General features: G+C 47.4%; 1 protein-coding gene across 1 annotated transcript in view; it reads left to right on the top strand.

Annotated features, from left to right (window-relative positions):
• The first annotated feature begins 13,269 nt into the window (after positions 1–13,269).
• LOC143213742 (lachesin) overlaps positions 13,270–20,871 on the top strand; it is a 246,351-nt gene continuing 238,749 nt past the window's right edge. The window contains exon 1 of the mRNA XM_076433871.1: positions 13,270–14,079. Within this exon, the coding sequence (XP_076289986.1) occupies positions 13,671–14,079 (409 nt within the window). The 5' untranslated portion in view covers positions 13,270–13,670. The remainder of the gene's footprint in view (positions 14,080–20,871) is intronic.

Raw genomic sequence — 20,871 nt, 5'->3', positions numbered from 1 at the left:
ATGCGTGTCCAATATTGTAGGAATATTTTATAGGAACTCTCCTACGTCTTGAGTGTGGCGTATCGGGTTAAATAACTCAACTCTAACACTTTCAATACTGTCTCTTTATTAACTCTTCGCTGTTCGCAACTCGCAACTCTACTCGCTCTCGACTCTCACACTTCTGACCCCAGATCCCTTGCATTCGTTCCTTTTATCCATTTCCATTCTTCTCTCTCGCACTCTCATTCTCTCTCTTCATCAGTCTCGCATCCATTCGGAAAAGTCAGTCGCTCAGTGCGCCCTGCGCTTGGCACTCTAGTCACTTGACGCTTGTCGCTAAGACCCAAACACTCTTCTTTCACGCCTCGGCCTAATCGGCCCAAACAGATTTCCTTTCATACAAGACCCAAACAAGTTGGCGCCACGATGTCGCGTCCACACTCACTGTAAACATTCACACCAGTCACTTTGAACATCCACACCCCTACAATATATTCTTTCAATAATTTCAAAGAAGAAATTCCAAGAAAATTTTTTATTCTCCGATCGAAATTTTGTATGCACCCGGAACAGGCAGAGACGACCAGAGCGAAAAAGTGTAAGTCCGGGTATATCGGAACGGGGTGACCAGTGTGTTGACCGTAAACGGGCAGCCCTTATCTGTGTCACTTCATTCTTATCAGTGGGGCGACTTAGATCTCCTAACCGAGAACCGTCCGATACCGGGGCTCGGCTCTGTAATCGCGAATCGATCACTCGAACGTTTCAGGAAGCCTGATTTCGGCCAAGTAAACGGAAGAATGAGCGCGGAAAGAGAGAGAGAGAACCGAGAGGGCGGGATGCGAGGGAGAAAGGGAGGAAACGATAGACCCCGTTGGAATCTAGGAATTCATTCGTTGCCATGGTCGATCCGGTTTCCGTAACGTCTGCTGGTATCTATGGATCAGACTTTTCTATACATAAATGTGGCAAGCTTCCAATGTCGAGCGTCCACGATGCTTAGGTGCACTGTGCTACCTTTACACCGATTCCTCTCGCTGTATATATGTCTGGTGTGCTGTCCAGTGAGCCGCGTGACAGCTAATATCCGACCAGGAAACTAACACCCCCGTCGCGCTCAGCCAACCCCTACCACCAACCCCCGCGTTCATCCCCCATTCCTGCGCTGTTCCTGTGTGCACCCCTCTGTTCGCACCTTCGACGTCGTTCTCGTTCATTCTCGTAACCGTCGACTAACCTGTCGCATTCCAATAGTAAAGGAGGAAACTCTATTTAGAGCTTCTTCACACTCTCACCAGTTTCCTCTGGCCTTCTTGATCTCGTTAGGCTATTCTCGACCACCAATCTCCCCTTAATTGCTTCCTCGATCATGTATCACCGTTTCGCATCGACCACCATAAACAGTCGGATCACTTCAACCTTTTACAGCGTAAAGGAACAATAATACAATTATAGTTCGTGTCGCGAACGAAGCTACCCATTCGCCTTGACATTGTTCTTGAGTGGGCCGAAAGTTTATGGGTGCCATAAAGTTGTCCGGCAGTTTGCGAACAATAGACGAGGGTTGATGAGAGCTTTCATCCCCTAATATCGCAGGGTAGCGTTTGCCACACGAGGTTCCATGGTAGAATTTTCTAGCTTCTTGTCGAGGTGTCGGAGAAGCGTCTGGACAGAATACTTTCGGATAATCGGCCGTTGTTAGACGTACCGGTGGGTTTCTGCTTTTACGTCATACGCCGTCGGTCGGATTCTTTTCACGGGGTGTTCACAAGCTGGCGCGCGTCCGTCGGAAATGCTGGTGAAAGCAGCGCCGCAGCCTTCGTTATCGGATCCGTCATTCTCGACGTCCGATCGCGTCCAACTTGTAATCCTTTCGGATTCATCCCTCTTCTCTCTCCGGGTGTGTTCATTTTAATGGACGTTGGATTTCGTTTCCTCCTGTGCAGTTATGCCCCGGTATTTCCGCGCGCGCGCTGCGGTGTACGATGTTTCGTATGCGCATCTCTATCAGCACATTTCACTGTCAGCCCCGGCGAATTTCGAGAGCGGTCCGACCAAGAATTTTGCAGACATTTAGAATGACAGGCGAAAATGAATCGTACAAATAGCCGATAATAGCTCGCTGCCAATGGCTCCCACTAATCTCCCCGATGAAATTTAGATTGTCGGGCCGAGTGTTAGGACACCGGGATACACCATTTTGTAAGCAAATGCGTCTGTCTGCCCGGAAACCGAATTCTCTCCCCGGCCAACGCGTTTAATCGGAAACGTAGGTATGTATCGAGCCCTCGTTTTTGGTACTCCAGTTTTATCGCAAACTTTTCGGGTAGTTCGAGAAGAAAATGTCACTCCCGACACCTCTGTACACACAGAGCTCGCTCGAAAGCTGATTTATCGATCTTTTTGCGCGCATTTGTAACAGACATCAGAGATTTTTAGCGAGCGGCACGTCGAACTCGACGCAGTTTACAAAACCAACGTCACTCGATCTCCTCGGCGCTCGTGGTAATGACAGGCCGAGGGGAGGGTGGAGAGGACCACGAGACATTTTCAATTCAATGACGTTTAACAGAAAATTAGCGAACCAACTGTTCCGCTCTTGCTCGCGCTCGTTCGAGCGAATTGTCTCGCGGCTCGACGCACCGCGCCCGGATATCTCAATATGCCGGTTACCGAACGAACGAACGGCCTCGAAGGAGAACGGGATTTCGGGTGAAGGTCGAAGATGTAATAACCGAATCCAATATTCGTTCCTTTCAAACGACTGTTGGTTGACAAAAAGTGAAATTTGCCTGAGAAGACAGAACTGTCACCGGCAGCCCCGCCGCGACGATATACTCACACGTTTTCTTTCTCCCCTATTTCTCTATCGCCGAGAACGTGCCTTTCGGTACACACTTAAAGAGTCGAGATCAATCTCCCGACGACACGTGCTCCCACCACTTTTGCCTACAGTCGCGAAAATCCCTGAAATCATTAGCCTCAAACTGCGAGCGACGTACCGTTTTACCCCTAAATTTATATAGTATATTTTAGTTTTTCCCGAATTGTCCATTTGTATATTGTCCATGTAAATAATACAAAGCTTCAAACAGGGAGAATGTACTGTTTGCCTAACAGATTTTCAGAGAAGTTCTTCCTTGCTTTAAAAATTTTAGCGAGATGAAAGCAGTGCATCGATGCTTTTAAGCATTCATGAGAAAACTGAGTACGCATAATTCAATATTGATTTTTTGTAATTGATGTAGAAAATATTAAAAATTCGCAGAACACCCAAAAATCAACAGTCCATTTAGACCTAGTCAAATATAATAATACTGTCGGCGCCACCGAGCATTTACGCGTCATTATCCGATCAATGAATCCACACTTCGCGACCAGAAAATAAATTCCCTGTGCATTATCCGTTTAGCGTGCGCGCGTTCATTATTTAAAATATCGCCGCAACAATACGCGCGCTCGTCGAGCTAACACGTCCACGTCGTCGCGTTTTGATTTATGCGAAAAGTCACGACGTAATGCCGACGTTTATATCGGCAGATATTTATCAGTCTCCCTTTCGTTTACACTGGTTTAATCGAACCGATCGGTGGGCTCGTTCATTAATCAACTTTGAGGGTTGCTCCGCGCCCAGTCGCCAGCCAGCACGCTGAAGTCTTCATAAATCGTTGCGCTATTAGCAAGCCTGCTATCCGAGCACGGACTTACGTTCGTGATCGAAACACTCGTGGTAGTATGGTTTATCTTCGCCTCCTAATGCTCGGCCAATTTCGTACGATCAACGTTTCGTGCCGACAATTCAATACTTCTGACAGCTCTTCAACTTTTACGCGACGATTTCTACATCCAATACATTTTTTATTCTGATAAAACGATTCAATCAAATGGCAAAATGCGAAGGCACGCGTGTCACGTACTTTACGACAGCATCCGCCATCAAAATTCCCTTCACCGATCTAAGGGAATCGGCTAAATCAGTGTGGTAACACAAAATACATATAATACCATAGAGAAAGAAGGTTTATTCAAAGGTGTAAACTACTTCACACACTTCCACAACCGAAAGTCAAAACCGTAGTTCAGTCACACAAATCTCCAACGTGAGATTATTACAACGGTAAACAGATGTAGATGAGGACACTACAATCTTGCTAGTTCTCTCTTTCGAATTGGTTTCATAAATGATCCAAAATGTCAGTGCTGCTATGAAACTCACGTTTGATGAACACAGGTTGGATTTTATCAAGCAATTACAGAAACTGCATCTTTTTCTTCCGCTTTCATGCAATGTTCTATTCTCCAGACATACGGTGGAAATATGCAAAATAAGTTACTCGTTTTTGAAGGCCTGTGATTTAAAAGTTTAAGAGAACGGTACATCTTTAAAACTACTTGAGTATCGACCGACGTTTATTTATATTTTGTATTGTATTATAAAAAGTATCACAATGTATTGAAAAATTATGTATTGCAAAATAATCTCTGCCTAGAGATTCAAATTGCATTGAATAAAAAAAAACATACTTTACGAGGTTCCCAAGAAAAGAGCGTTCTCTTCCAACGAATGTTCGAGCAGCAAGGAGTCATCGGATTTCGCGATGGTGCTCACGGGGAACGGGTTTCACGTGTCGGCGATCCACCGGACAGTTTACAAAGAATTTTCCGTCCTATCGAACGGATTGTTCGCCGACGATTCGAGTTCATTTGCACGGAGCGACACAGGTAAGGTAGGACAATCCGCGACAACGTGTGCAGCAGTTATATGGTTCATGCGACGCTTTTTGTTCCCGTGATGCGGAAACCGGCGCGGCGAATAATGCGCGAATGCACACGCACGCGAAACGCATAACTTAATATGAGCCGATGGCCGATTTGAAAAGCTAGTACGTCGAAAGCTCAAAACGCATCGCAGCGTCGACAATACGACGCGCGCTCGCGTGTGCACGCTCTCGCTATAACGGTGAGAAATATTTTGCTTTTTTATTCCACTCCGTCCCGCTCTCTCTATCTCTCACCGTTTCTAATTCTCTCTTTGCCCTCGGGTGTTCGTACTCTCCCCACCATTTCCGAATTATTCACATTTTTGCCTCGACGCTGTTTCCCGCGCCCGATTTTCGACCACTCTGCGCGCCGACATCATTCGCACTGATTCCACGCTCAAGAAATCGATTTTTTCGAAGAAGCAATCCAGAAAATTGAACTTTAATCCCCACCATTTATAATGCATTCGTGTCTCCGGTTTATTTCGGTGACAGCCTCCGTAACCTAGATTGCTGATCTTCTTTTAAATGCTCATTTTCGGAGATTATTTATTAGTAGACTGCGGATTTTATGCATTTATGACGAATATGTACACGTACAATTTAAAGCAGTGCACGAATTAAGAAGATTTAAGGACATCAGTGTATTAATTTCAGCTTGACAGGATCACTGAAAGGAGAATACAATTCTTATTTGGCTCCTGTGTCCTGCAATCAATGCAAACATTTTTTATTTTGCATAAAGATCCGCAGTCTATTTATTAGAGAGCAGAAGAGGCTGTCTACAAGATCCCTCGGTCACATCAATGTTAACTGTCTTGCCAATAAACGTCGCGTCAAATTCTGATGCATTGTCTCGGAAGTGGTCGATATTTTTCAAATAAATAATTTGTTCGTGTCGTATGAAATTCGTAGTCGCACCGCAGGGAAACAAGTGCCGCTATTTCCTATTTTCCTCCTTTACTAACGAATTTTGGCTCTCGTTCTCGTCTTCCACCCTCTCCCCTTCGCTTTGGTCGCACGGTTCTGTATCTCTCGGTAAGGGTTTTGGCGATATCCGACTGTACAGTGCTTTTTTGTTTTTTAAATCTGCAATCCGAGGCTCTCCGTGTTGGCCCGACATAACAGCGTTCGTGTCGCTGAATGGTCCTCGTCGTGCTCTATCTCTCTGTTTTCGGACTTCGTTGTTTCCGCGTAGCCCGACGTGGACATCGTCCGATAGTCATCGTTGCTGTCAACACTTTAGGCGCACATTTTCGAGCGTTGCGTTTTCCACATTTTTTTCCGTTTCCTCTTTTTCCTCTGTTTTCGATTCTGCTATATGAAGAATTCTATTTTTTTATACTGTCCGCGCGCACGGGAAATGAGCGGTTCCGAGGGCTTATAGAATTGTTGATCCGCGACCGTTGTAACAATCATGCATTTCTTTCGATTTTCAGAATTCGGATAACTTTGCAAAGTCGACAATTTTGTCTCGTCTCCGCCGGGGGACAACCCTTCTCTCCTCGCACAGAAAACAAATCGAATTCCGGCGTGACGCGTGTTACGATAATTCCGATTTCATCGGCACCGATTCGCTGTTCCACCTGTAATCGCCTGGGACCGAGCTTGGAAGAACTCTCGTCAATCATATCAGCAAAATATTTTCGGAATTATGCACCCCTTCAGCGAGGGCTGGTTTCGTTTCTGTGGGGGGTGCGCGTCAGGGAGCTCTTGGGGAACGTGGTTAAAAGAAATTTCTAAGCATTCGTTAGCGTAGTTATTCACTCATGAATGTTTGAAATATTTTATCATCTAAAGTTCTAACACTAAAAATCATTGGAAAGACGCGTTGAGACACAACTTCAGAGAAGTAAAATATTTGACCAACAGAGATTTAAAAACCGAGAATGGATTTATACTTCAGTAGAAGATTGTAGAAGCATTAACGTGCACGCGAATAATTCTTTCTGCGATCGGATTCACGATTTTCATCGAACAGTTTCCGTCGGAGGCTGTTCTCTGTAAGACTTCGTTCCGACAAAAGATGTGGGAGGTAAGCAAGAGTTCTAACGAGAGGAAGAGAGGCGGGGGAACGTAGATGGCACCCTTTGGAAAATGAATTGCCATTCAGGCAGATCGGGACGACGCAATTACATTTCGATTGTCTCATCGTTTGAATAGTCTCTCATCGATTGTATTGAGCCCTTAGTTGGCTGTAAAGCCTTCGAGTCTGGAAAGTGCGATTATCCGTCGCTCATACCGAAGTTTTGTTTGCGCTGTCGCTTACCTGCCTGAGCAAAGATAATGCCTCGGGTACTGAGACGACGATTGGCCGCGAGTTTGCGAGACGATACGGAGGGAAATATAATCGAATCGACGCGACGCGACGTGTTGACTGTGCGAATGTCGAAGGAGCCGAGTCTAGCCTGAACGAAGAAGTCAATTCCCGGGGAAAATGAAAATATAAGAGCAGATGGGTCCCTCGCAAAAACTCCTTCCTGATTGTCACGTCGTTTCCTTTCCTTTTCCTGTCATTCGACGCGCTCAATACTTTATCCGACTTTCTTACTGCAAATCGGTCACAACGTGCTTTCCGCAATGTGCGCTTTAATCGCTAAGTGAAGGGGCTAGGGTGCAGACTAGAATATGTCTATTCTAGACGGAATTATTTGTCCGTGATAAATGAATTGTGTCACGTCACCGTATTCAGTGTAGCGAAATTGATTTCAACTTTTATGTCATGGAATTTGTCAGGCAGCTGTAACGGCACTGGAGGTGTTAAGCGCGAACGATTAAATGCATCAAACAATATTTTATCAATCGCGATACATCCACGTGTGCGCACGGTAGACTGGGCACTCCAGTTCGCCACTCGTGCAACCTTTATTTCTCCGGCGAGTAGTTGATAAAACGTGTTTCGCAAAATCACGTGTAGCAAAACTTAGCTGGAGAGACTACGATTGCGTAGTAGGTATATCTCACTGGGAAATCATTCAGCCGATTTAGACGGCTGATGGTTTCTCGCGTGATCGGTTTCGCCGGTTGAATCTTCTGTTCAATTAATCGGCTCTCAGTCGGATAGGTGAATGGAGGAGGCATCGTGGAACACCCGGAAACGGGAACGAAGAGGAACGTGGGTCGGATATCCTTCTTCTGATCGTTTGATCCGCGCTGTCCGACGGTTCTCGAGCGCGTCCCGGCGATCAATCTCTCATTAGCCGCGGTTTTAAAGGCGCGTCCGTTGAAAAATGATGAGCGTCGCGTCGTCGCGGGCGTTCATTACGAGCGAATAAATCGCGGCTGGCCGACATCGATAACCGGTCGTTGAAGTTATTGCCGGGGTGACACGCCGACTATCATTCCGCGTTGCCGGTAACTCTCTTAAAGATATTACCGGCACCGGGCTCCACCCTCGCACAGGCCGCAGAAGTTTCTCTTAATGACGAAAGTGGCCGAAACTCGTGTCACGAGCTGATAGGTGAGAGCGCGCCGCGGCTAATCGTTCCACGCGTAAATTCCTTTTGTTACAACAGTTGCAGAGTGTCTGTGACCAAACGGGGTGTGTATGTGTACGGAGAGTGAGAATAGGGAGGTGGTCCGATACACGTGACCGGCAACGAGCCACGGGAGTCGAGAATATTGGCGAAGAAAGCCGTGGATGAAGAACGGAGATTACCGATGGCGATGAACGCGGATACTTTGGCCGAGATTGAGGGGCTGGTTTACCTTCCTCTCGCTCGGAGGGTATCTGCGGACAAGCCGAAACGCGTTGCCCGTCAGACCTACGAAGCTTCAAACTTACATCAACGAAATGAAAGCCGCCCCGACCTAACCCGACCTACCCCGCACCCCCATGCTACCATCCTTCGTCTTCTTCGACGTTTCCCACTCTGTCTTCGCCAAACATCGATGCAATCTGCCTTTACCTCCCCTTTACCGCTCACTGGGAACTCCAGATCTCCCGTGGATTTGCGTCCGGATCGCTCGTATTAAGGGGAACCGGCAGCTATACGCTCTGAATACGATGTTTATGTTCCCGCCATGCATCGAATAAAACTTCCTTCTCGCAACTACTCGCCCCTTTCACGAAACAACCCCGCAGCACCCCCTTCACGCCGGTTAATTCATTTTTTTCCCCGAAGCGAACAGCTCGGCTAACACGCCCGACACAATCGGATTTCCCAACATTCCCCTCATTTTTCCACCACGCGGCATTCCATTTTCGAAAAAATTTCATTCGACTTAAGGGGGGTTTAAATTTTTGCCTCCGCGCGTTTCTGCGCGCACTTTACGCAGCCCGTTCGACGCGCGCGTTGCGAAACGCGTTCATAGATTGATGAATTCTACAGTCGCGTGTTTCACCTCGAATGCGATTTCTGTTTTATAAAACGAACCTCGTGAAAAGGAGACGGCAATGCCGCCGATGCCGGTATGAATGTATTCTCGAATTTTTTAAATACAGCAAACCCGCGGATGGTTATTTTTCCCGGCATGAATTCTAGGATTTTTTTCGAGATTTTCCCGGCGTCGAATCGCTTTCCGATTGTTCCCGCTGCATTTTTGGATGTTCCGATACCTGAACCGCCTGCTGGCGATTACTTGATATCGCTTTAAAAACGGAAAATATTGTAGATAATTTGGAACTGTTAAGACGTCTTATCAACTGTTTCAGATACCGAATTAACGCGATACGATGTACGTATCGGTACGAAGATACGAATGAAACACAGCTGGTCGAATTGAAATGTGAAACTACAGGTAAATGTTCGGCGCAACTATTTTTAGAGATCGCACGAGGGTCAATAGGCTCTCCCGGTAGGCAGAGTCGGGATAAATTTCCGAAAAACAAACTGCAAATACGCGTTCGAACGGGCTTTCTAAAGCAAGCGGCCGCTCTAAGCCGGAAGTGAAACATTGGCAGTCGGAATGCGATGATATACGGAGTCGAAAGTTGCTAATTAATGCGATAGTAATGCTGCCGATACGTAACGCGGCAACCGAAACGCACGCAATATTATTTCACGCGGAGGGATGAATAAATTTGCACGAATTCTCGGGGTTTCGAACTAGATCCGCTAATATTTGGCGGGCGGGCCCGTCGCGGGAATAAAGTTCCGACTGGTCATGTCGGTCTTTTCCAAATATTTGAAGCAACGCGTAAATTTTTCACCTATCAATTCCGGCTAATTTCTGCTAGGTCCGTGCAAATAAACGCTCTCGGCCGGACCGGGGAAATATTCGTTACCGTTCCGGGCACCGGGGTTTAGCGTGCGCACGCGATCGTATGCAAAGCCTGAAGAAACGTAACGTTTGTATGCACACCAACACCGACACGCACATGTGTACGGGTGTGTACACACGGGGGAAGCGGCGGATACATTGCGGTTCCACGGAAAAACTTGCTATCGAATTCCAATATTTGGCAAAAGTTCTCGAAATGCTTGTTCCTTTGTCGGCAACTTTCTCGCTGCAACGAAATATTTATCTGCTATTGTTCGATCGGTCTACGGGCCACAGGATTTCCGAATCCTCGACAAACAAAACGGTGATCGATCTCTCCGACCGGGGTCCGTGGAATTTCGAGAGTCGCTCTCTCGAAATTTTCAAGACGATCGTTTTTGGGGAGATCGCTTAATATCGCCGCCGCGCCGCGCCGTTCGGAAAGATAGCTCCGGATTCAAATCGAGTTTTCTTCTTTGATAAAGCGATCCGGAATTGGTCCATTGAGCCCGGCGATCCTCGCAGATACCTCGCGCTCTGTTCTCTCCTCTGTTCGGTGCCCGGGTTTTCTCCGTAAACAGACGCATTATTCTCGGCGTATCTCCGGCCCGGCCAATCGGAATTAACCCGGCGGTTACGGCGCGCATTTATTTCGGCGGAATAGTGATTTTATTCTGTGACCGCGGCCGAGCCCGCCAATCGGGATTTCATTAAACTGTAATTCGATTTTATTCCTGGGAGACGGGACGTCGCGACCGAGCCGCAAACAGTCCGCTTTTAATCACTCGTCTCGCTGAACGGATCCACGGAAAACGCTAATTTCGAATATAATGATGTATAATCGAATCGCTGGCGCCCCTTCACCCTCCGCCGTCCCGCTGCTCGCCGAACGGAGAAAACGAGAGCCGAGGTTTTCCCCGAAAATTTTATTCCCCGCAAAAATATTTGAACGACGTCGAATCACAGTTTGAAAGTATTCGCCGCGCGGCGCGACGGCAGAAGTTCGCCGGTAGTTCCACGCTCTATTTCGCGCGAGGAAACGTCGCCGACGATTTTTCACGAAAATGAAATGTCATACGAAATGAGCGTACTGTACATCTGCGACTTGCTTTTTGATAAAGGATGAGCACTATTATTCTAATGGCACCGCAGTCACATACCACATGATTCTACATCAACTGTAAACAGCTGTCCGGACGACTGCCGCGGTTCTTCCTGCTCTTTTTACATATTGCGCCGGGTTCCGCGCAAGCGTCACATCAATTATTTCTGGACCGAGGACTTTCCCGCGAATATGTAAATATTTTCGGACGTTATTCTATCATATAAAAAAACGTTACCGTCCGTAAACTTTTCCAGCTGCAACAATGCGAGATCTTCAAATTGATTAATTTAATATTCTATCCGAGATAATATTTCAACTACTTTATTTGCAGCGGACAGGGTCTGTCCGGAAAGTAATGCGACCACATTAAAAAAAAAATCTATTAACATATAATGTTATTCAAATTTCGGGATGGTTAGGTAAAGGCAAGAATAATCACAAAACTGAGTTTCTCCTGTAAAAAGAGATTTTTTGATTTTATTATTCATGCTCCTATTTACAAATATTTACAAGGCTTAAATGTAAAAAGAGAAACGACATTAACTGTCAATTATTCACTATCCTTTCCCTATTTACAATCTTTACTTCTATCTATAATCTATATTGTTCACTTTCTTAGGTTAATCTTTGCACGTGTTCCCTTTTCATGACACACCAGTCTTTCTCTCTTTCTTTCTCTCTCTCCCTCTGGTGTTTGTCTTACAGATTTGTTTACTACCGCGTCATGTGTGCGCGGAATAATTTACCATGTACTTTCTTTACAAACATATGGGTACAAACCTTTAAATTTCTTCAAAGTGGGATCCTTGGGCGTCGACACATTTTTTCCAGCGCGATTTCCATGCTTCGTATGCTCCCTGGAAGGCGTTTTTTGGAACCTCTCGTAGTACCCTCGTCACAGCCTCTTTGACGCGTTCCACGCTTTCAAAATGGCATCCTTTCAGCACATTTTTAATTTTTGGAAACAAGAAGAAGTCGGCGGGACACAAATCAGGACTGTACGGGGGTTAAAGAAGTGTTGTGATCCAACTAAAAAGTACCGTTTACTGTTTTCCCCGTAATCTAAGGAAAAGTTTTGGTTGAAAGTGCTCGACGAGGCTGCGACGAAGGTACTACAAGAGGCTACAGATAACGCCTTTTAGGGAGCATACGAAGCATGGAAATCGCGCTGGAAAAAATGTGTCGACGCCCAAGGATACTACTTTGAAGAAATTTAAAGGTTTGTACCCATATGTCTAATAGATTTTTTTTTTAATGTAGTCGCATTACTTTCCGGACAGACCCTGTATATGGAGAGCCGAGTTCCTTTAAAAATTTTACATAAAAATTTACAGCCATTTTCTACGAGGAATAGATAAAACCGCTCGACTGGCATTGTTTCTCGTGCATTTACATAGCTAAACAAAACGTTCACCGTGTTGCGACAAGCAAAGTTTGCTAGTTCTATTCGCAATCGAGCTCCGATAGAGACGTTCTAGAATATCATCAGCACGCATGTATATTGCACGTTTCGCGGTGGATGGAGTCGGGATCGCGACAATTTTCCATCGTGTTTATCGCGATAGACGCGGAGGCGAACGATACGCTGTACGAGTCTGGTTCGCGAGATCGGCATTTCCGTCGGCTATCAAAACAGCCATGGGACATTTATATTCTGTCGGCTGGATGGTCTCGCGTTCTCCACGGTAAATAGGATCCTCGGTTTCGAGCCGGAAGTCGGAACGGCATCAGGGACATTTCCCGCGAAGGTTGGAATTAGCCGCGTTCTTCGCGGTTCCCTTCTGTTAGCGGCACGTTACTCGCATGCTGAGTCGCGCGCCGCGACGGCGGCGGCGTTCGCCGGAAAGAAGGAAGACACGTGTACGCCGAAAGACAGACCGAACCCAGACAGAGAAACGGGGTGGAGAGAGAGCGAGAGGGAAAAATAGAGAAAGTGAGAGAGAAAGAGGGGTTGGTTACACAAAGAGGGTAGAGGGGAGAAAGAGGTGAAACAGAGAGAGCCACCGGAGATTCGATACGTGCATTGGAACGGGTCCGACTAAGAAAAGTCGAAAATCTTAAGTCGGGGGTGGTTGACGCCCCCGCGATGCGATGGGCGGTGACTCCTAAGCGCCGATTGGCCTGGTTCGCCAAAGGGTGAGAGATTTCGTACCGGGGTGGCGGAGATATGCGCCGTGACGCCGGGACGTCGGCGTGTGCACGTCTGCCTCTGCCGGTCCCCTCTACGAGGAGAGGACGCCAGTCGACGCCGGGCGTCCCGAGCGCGCAGTCGTGGGAACCGTGGTCGTCGTTCGAGGCTCCGTCACGCGTCTCTCGATCTCGCGAGCAGATCGAAATCTTCGTTCGACATCGTAGTGCAACATCCTCTCGATCGCGTAACTATCCCGCGAGTTTTCCTCGCGTTCGTGTCGACCTACCGCGGAAACGAACGATCGACATCGATCGATATCGATCGACGAAGAAATCTCCGCAGTGACGAGTCGCGTTATTATCCTATTGTTTCTGTATCAAGACCTCGACGATTGATCTAGGATGCGCTGGAGAGAGATCATCTTCTACAAGATCCTGACCTAATCCAGCCGCCGGCGACAGGAACGCGAACTCTCGGCCCCGCAAGCCCGATGGAGGGTCGCCCGGAAGACTCCTCTGGCGAACGCTTCTTCCGGTTTACGCAGCAACCCGAGGGATCCAACGATCGATCGATCGGACGTGCGCGCGTGGTGAAACGTTCCTCTGGATCGAGGAGATCGCACCGCGGATGGAACGATCGGCTACCGAGCGATCAGACCACGACGCTGGACAAAACGGCCAGAGACTCTCCCGGTGTGATCGACTTCGACCCGGTTATTTGCGGATGCCGATCGTACGGGGATCGTGGGTGTGCCAGCGAATTCGAGTCGCCGCTCCCAGTGTCTGTTAAGAGGAGTAGAGAAATGGCTTTCAGCTTTCTGCCCAGGATGGCCGCCTTCTTCGTTTTCGCGTGCCTCCTGCTGCAGGACGGACGGCCGACGTACGCCATGTTCACCACCGGTAAGATCCCTTGATCGTCCTTGTCTGAGAACTGTCGGAGAAAATCGATCTTTATCCCGTTTCTTGGTTCATCATTGAACTTAACCTCGTTATTATTTAGTACGGAAGTTTGATGCCGCTCGATTGCATACTATTGACCGATTTCACTCAAAGCTATTTCCGTGGCAATGCGCTTTAGATTTTTGCAGACGATTTCGCGGAACGTCAAACTGCGGGTCGACGAGTAGCAAAGCGAAATATTGGATGCAGCAGCTTGTTCGGGTGCATCGCGTGTGACGAGCGATCCCTGTTTAACGTTACGAACGTCGACTTTGATCACTGTGTCGATCATGGCGGGTGTTAGTCACGCTCTCGCGCAAGGTTGTCACAGGGGTGTCTTCGTAGCCGTGACGATCGCGTCGCGGTTCGTTCTCGACGCTTATTGTCACTGTCAGACTTCGTTTGTCGGCTCACATTCGCCTATCGAGTCGTCTTATTAGTCAGAATTTTTTTTATATTTTTGAGATACCAATGGGATCGCTGTGATGCTAGAATGTTCTGCATGGATGAAGAATCCTGATAATTATTTAGAAAAAGGCACTCCTCTCCGATTTTGATGAAATTTAAATATGTGTTAGATTTTGAAAGCTACTTCTGGATTTTATTTAACGGCCGGCCCTCTCCGCCCCCTCCACGACCCAACCACAACTCATTCTATTCGCATGATTTTTCCATTACTAGTTCACATTCTTGATGACAGCTACAATGCAAAGATTATGCGAATAGAATGGGTTGTGGTTAGGTCGTGGAGGGGGCGGAGAGGGCCGGCCGTTAGGCTAGCCCGACCACGCATACGAAAATCCAAGAGTAGTCTTTCCAAATTGAAAGCCCACTGAGATCCTGCTTTCTTTTTCATCTCCACAGCGTGTTTACAAAAAAAAGAGTAAACAGCGTAGCGCCGCAGCAGGCTTACGTTGCCACGGAACGTGCAAGAATACGGAAAATTCAATACAGTATTGGCAATAGTTTTTTGCGAATATCTCGAAAACTAAAAGCGACTCCCCTATATGTAAATAATTACCAGAATCCTCATCCGTTCAATTGGAAATCCGAAAATCATCGTGTTTTCTTCACCCTCAATTTTCAAGTTGCAATCAATTTAGCAATTGAGCGACTTTCATCGCGAGCTTCGTCACCAACAGCGAATAAACTCGTAGAGCTCGCGATTAAAACGCGTATCGCAGATGATACGGGAAGCGCGAGGTTCCTGCGCGAGTTGTTGTCCGTTCGAATAAACTGTCAACGCTGTATAAGTTCCGCGTCGTTACTGTCATTCGCTGTCGATAGGGATAAATCTGTGCGCGCGACACGAGACTTGTTTCCCAGTAACCATTCCGCTCGGGAAGAGCACGGTGCGCGCCGGTAGCCGCTAATTACGTACCGATCGAACGATCGAGAGGTGGATTTTTCGAAATCAGCGTTGATCCACTCGGGGATAAGCTGATCGTGAAAATTCCCAGGCGAGTGCCGCGTAAATCATTCATCCGGAAGTTTCCGTATCGGTATCACGTATGCCGTAGGGAGGCTCGTGATGACGGATGACGCCATAAAAGTATGCAGTCACGTTCTGACGTTGGTATTCCTCTCGCGGCCGAATAGTGCGAGTCGTAAATATGCTAGATGAAACGTTAAACACGACGAGACTCTGCGAGAGACGGAGAAAAATAAAGAGGGGGGAGAAGGAGGAGAAGAAGCGCGCGAAGGAGAAGAAAAAAGATCAGACAAGCTGGAGGCTTAAATATTTTAACGACGTCTAATGACACGTGGAACGCGTTTCGGCCACGTGTGGAATTATTCAGACTGCGGGGGAGGGCCAAGGCGACGAAAACTAGTTTGTACCGGCTTTCCGCGAAGCGGGGCTCGTTGAAATTCGCTTTCTTTCCCGCAACCCTTAAAATTTCATGCGGTACACACGCGTCCCGGCCGGAAACTTTCCCGAAGAATCTCGGCCGCGCGAAATTCTGAGGACGTCGCGTCGTCGCGTCGCCGGCCCGTGTTTCCTACGGGGAAACGTTTTCGTGTTGTGTAAACGCTCAAAGAGCGAGGTTGCCACTCTCTCTCTCTCTCTCTCTCTCTCTCTCTCCGGTCGCACCTTTGGCACAGGTGCCCCACCCAGACGACAGACGGGTGATAATTCAATCCAGGCATTTTCACGCGTTAAATTCATTTCGCGAACGCCGAGACAGTCCTTCCCTACCCGCGGCTCTTTGTGCCCTTTCGACGTGTCGCCCCGGCAAAGAGCCTTTGAGCCTCTCGCCGCTCCAGGAAGATAGCGAACGACACACCTCGTGGCGATGTCGTTTGTAAGCATCGTCACAAAAAGCTCGTTGGCGGTTCCTAATACCGGCGCGCGGCGCGAAATTACACTTCAATGGCGAAATTGCGGCCAGGAATGAGCTACCGCGTCCTGCGCGTTCAACCATGCATAATTCATAAGCGGCCCGGTCGCGGGGAAACCTCGGGCGATAAATATTTTTTGAAGCCGGAACGACGTAAAAGTGCATGCAAATGAATTGACCCTAATGCAGCCCCGGTACCACTTACACCAGCCGGCGACCACCTCGCGACCGGTGTAGCCGCTCTAAAGCGGACACTTTCTTTCGCTGGCAAGCCAGACTTTATTGTCTCAGCCTCTGACGAAGGGTTCGACTTCCGACGATTAACGCCTCTTTTTACGGCGCGGGAACTACGAACGCCGTCAACGACACGCGCTCCGCTAATTGCTCGACCTTGCACTCGCGTCTTTGTGCCACCGCTTTTGCGAAAACCTCCCTGTTTACCGGGTACGTTCGTTAAAGTCGAGCTTTGCGCGTTTATTTTAGTATCATTCGATTCTAGAGATCCCTACTTCACGTATAGTTGAATACACGTGTATTAATTAGTCTGCGGATATTCGCGGTGAATGCAAACAATTTTTATTTCGCATACAGATCCGCAGTCCTGCCGTGACTCACTTATCTGTCCACGCTTAAAAATTAATTTTAAACATGGCTCTAATTAGACCACGGATTTGCATGCAACTTTGCATCTCTTATTTCCAACGACTGTGTAGCCTTTCTGCATCACAATCACATTAAATTCCCTTTGCCTTTACGTGTTGCACTATTTCTTTTTCAATTTAACAAATTATAAATTCACGAAAGTCCGCAGCGTAGTAATGACAATGATTTATCGTCGCTGGTTCGGTGGCCAGTGTGTTGAATAAATTCGCTCGGTCGCGCGCGTTTTATAACAAAAATTGTACATTTTTATCCTGCGCAGAGATGAAGAGAATTTCAATTAGAACAGGAGACTCCGGTCTTTCATTTATTTATTTGACCCGCGAACGGGTTGAAACAGGATCCAGCGGAAAAATATTGCTGCCAACCGATCAAACCTAATTGATCAATGTGAGCATAATTTTTTTCTCAACAACATTGCCCGGACAGTTTTTTCCCCACAATTACGAGACTCGTTGAAAAACTTCGGCCATTACGCAGCGCAAAAACAAAGGTGGACGAAATTTTTCCAAGTGGTTCGCGAATTGTTTGTGCCCGGACAGACCCGGATGACCGAACAAACCTCCCGTGTTTCCTCGAGCGAAATAACGTAGCGAGCGAGCATGGCCATAGTTCGAATTTCGACGTAGTTCTCGAGCCGCCAGTAATTTATTCTCGTACAGCCCGGATGGCGGGCGTTGGATCGTTCAAAGATTCAGTCGATCGGGAGAATCCGCGCGTACTTTGATAAAATAATGCACATACATTGAACGGGCATTCGGTCGTCACGGTGTCCGGGCCGTCTCCGAGATCGGATCGTTTTTACGAGCCGTTCACGGTTCCAGATTACGGATTTTTCGAGGGTTGGGTGCATTATCATCTGGTGGGGTGGCGAATGCGGATTTTATACGGCGAGTTATTCGATTGCTGTTCGCGCAATCTCGCCGTCCAGGACGGGGATAGATAGATATGGACGAGTAGATAGATAGATGGATAGTTTCGAGAACAGATATAATATGGAGAGGGCCACTCATTGTCCTCGATATCGGATCGAGAGACCGGTGTTCCAGGACGAATGAAACCTTTAACCCAATAAACGAGCCACTGGCTCTCGCTTTACCGTTCTCCGTTTAACAGCCCCGAATAGGTAGACGTGGCCCACGCTGCCCTCCCTTTATCCAATCCGCGGCATTATCTAATTTCGATGAATTATTAAAGGAGTTTGATAACGAATGTCGCCCCGCGAATTGGATCCCGAGCATACATCTCCACCGTAGAATCTATTCCCAAGTTTGCTTATCTCCCTCGAAGCCCCTCCCCCACCGCGAGAGAGCCGATTCCTCTTTGTTCATTTCTGTCCCACGTTCCTTCCTATATTTTCCCGCGTACAACTATTCCCCGACGGTTTTCTCCAGCTACGCCACCCTTGAACCATTCTCTCTCTCTCCATGGAATTATCTCGTAGCCTGAGGGCTGCCATCTGTTCCGCCAGGGGAGCGCACCCCTAATTAGGTACAGCGACAGTTGTAAGCGCGCTAAATCTAATATCTAATATGCTCGCGAGGCCTGCAGCCTACGTGGCAAAAATACCAACGATTTCCATAGCTTCCGATTCGCTTTTTACGAGCACAAACCCCGACACCCCTCTGCGGGGACTAACGCGTGGATAATCGCGGAACGTCCCCGGTAAAAATATTTCGACCTTTTAAGCGAATCCGATCGAGGATTAGGCGCGTTTAGCCATCGACGGACGCGATGATTGCGCTATTGTGCGTCGAAATGGCTAGTCTGTCCAGGGGTGAGCTCTTTTTTTGCGGCGCAACATGCGGCCCGCATCCGTGGAACGCCACTTTGTCCCCGCAAATGTTGCTTTCCGAACGGTTTTAATCGCCCGACTGTTACCGATTCTTCTACTTGCGCCTGTTTCACATATTCAATTGAGCATCTATTACTTCGGAAAGTCATTTCGTTTTTTCAAGGGGAAGGCCAATATTCTTACCTTTCTTTACTGTTTTATCTCTAAATATGTTTCTTCTATCGATCGTATTTGCTGATAATAAATTTTTAAATGTTTTCGGCGCAACGGTTCGATCGTTTGTTACGAATTATGAAGCAACTTTGCTAATTGCCAAACAAAATCAACGTTTCGATCCCAGTTTGGATCTTTTTCAAGATTTATTTGAATCGCGTCTGAAACAAATTTTTCGTGGATACTAGCTCGTAGGTGCTAGAAAATTCTATCAGGTATAAATGGCTTAGATTTTGCAGAATTATTTGATGCAATTCCGCGTGTCAAAAGATTTTCCTCTCGGCTGATTTTGATCTGACAATTTATGCGAAGATCTGCCACGCAGCGATGAATGAATGAATGAACGAACGAACGAACGAATGAATGACAAGACGCGCGTTCGTTTTTCCGGATGGCGGAGCGTTGCCAGTCCGTCCACGTCGACCGTTTCGCTAATATTCATGATATTACCACAGTGGCGCGAAATATGTAACGATGTCTGTAATTTCGTTTACCCTTCGGCGAAGGAAATACTAAAAATTCAGCGGCGACCGGCGGCCAGGTACGGATTATTCTACTTTTCTCTGCATGCGCGTATGCGTTCGTGAATATTCATCCGCTCTCATCCGATTAGCGCGAAGTATCTCCGTTTCCACTCGTTTCCACCTCATGTTAGAAGATGAACGGTGCCGGACCGGAGGGAGAGAGAAAATATTCAAGGCGGAATAACACGATCTTTCTTTCGTTTGCGGTAATTGCCTAACGGATAATATCTGTCCAAATAATTGACCATACACATGATCCTTTGATAAATCGCGTTCCAAAGAAAGATTTTTCATTCGTTCATTTTTCATCTGGTTGTTTCTTTAAGATTCCCGCAGCTAACGCACTGAGGAAGCCGCGCAATCTCCATTTTTCTTTCGCCTCCATGTTTCTTTCGTCCCGGGAAGCAAAGTGTCGCAGCCTCGCCTAGAATTCTAGTTTTCCGCGTCGTAAAGTTTCCCCGCCGAGGATAATCGAAACGCGCTGGGGACACGCACATCCGATCGGTAGGGAGGCGAGGTTTCGATTTTTAGTGTACAATACTCATTCCGGTTGTTCGTACGTGCGTGTGCGTTCCGAAACGCAGCAGCTCGACGCGCGCGCGAGAGAGGCGAGGGTGAAAACCGGCGAGGAAACGGTCTGCACGCGGTTTCCGCGCACGTCCTACTTCCGCAGGGGAGAGTTTCTAGTGCCTGGCTGCCCCCCGGGGACTCTCGCTTCATGCATTTTATATTTCGTTGGACTTTGATTCCTAGACGGGCCACGTGGCCCACGGGAGCAATCCTTAATCTTTGATCGGGAATTATCTTTGATCATGGCTCGGTCGCTGTGGACGTTCTCGTCACCACCCCTCTCGATTCCCTCTTCGCCTATCGAAACCACCCCTCCATTTTCCTTTCGAAAATCCCGTAGAATCAAAGCAGTTCATTTAACAAAATTGGAAAATTAAAACGTACGATACTCATCGCAGTCTGCGGATTCTCAGGTATGCGCAATTATTCACTTTCGAGTCTGCATAAATAATTTCCGTGTTGCAGTTCTTCCAGTTGAGAGGAAACGATAATAATGAAGATGCTTCTACGTTCATCGAGTTAGTTACCCTCGTCTCACTCGGGCTAGCTTGTTATCTCGCTATTGAAATTCATGTGTATTTTCTCCGCATAATCGTATGAAAATTGATATGGCTGTTGTAGGTTTTGATCAATGCAATTCCATGTGAAACAA

Source organism: Lasioglossum baleicum, chromosome 11 (assembly GCF_051020765.1).
Source record: "Lasioglossum baleicum chromosome 11, iyLasBale1, whole genome shotgun sequence".
NCBI lineage: Eukaryota > Metazoa > Arthropoda > Insecta > Hymenoptera > Halictidae > Lasioglossum > Lasioglossum baleicum.
The sequence above is the reverse complement of the archived record's forward strand: the minus strand, read 5'-3'. Positions and strand labels throughout refer to the sequence as shown.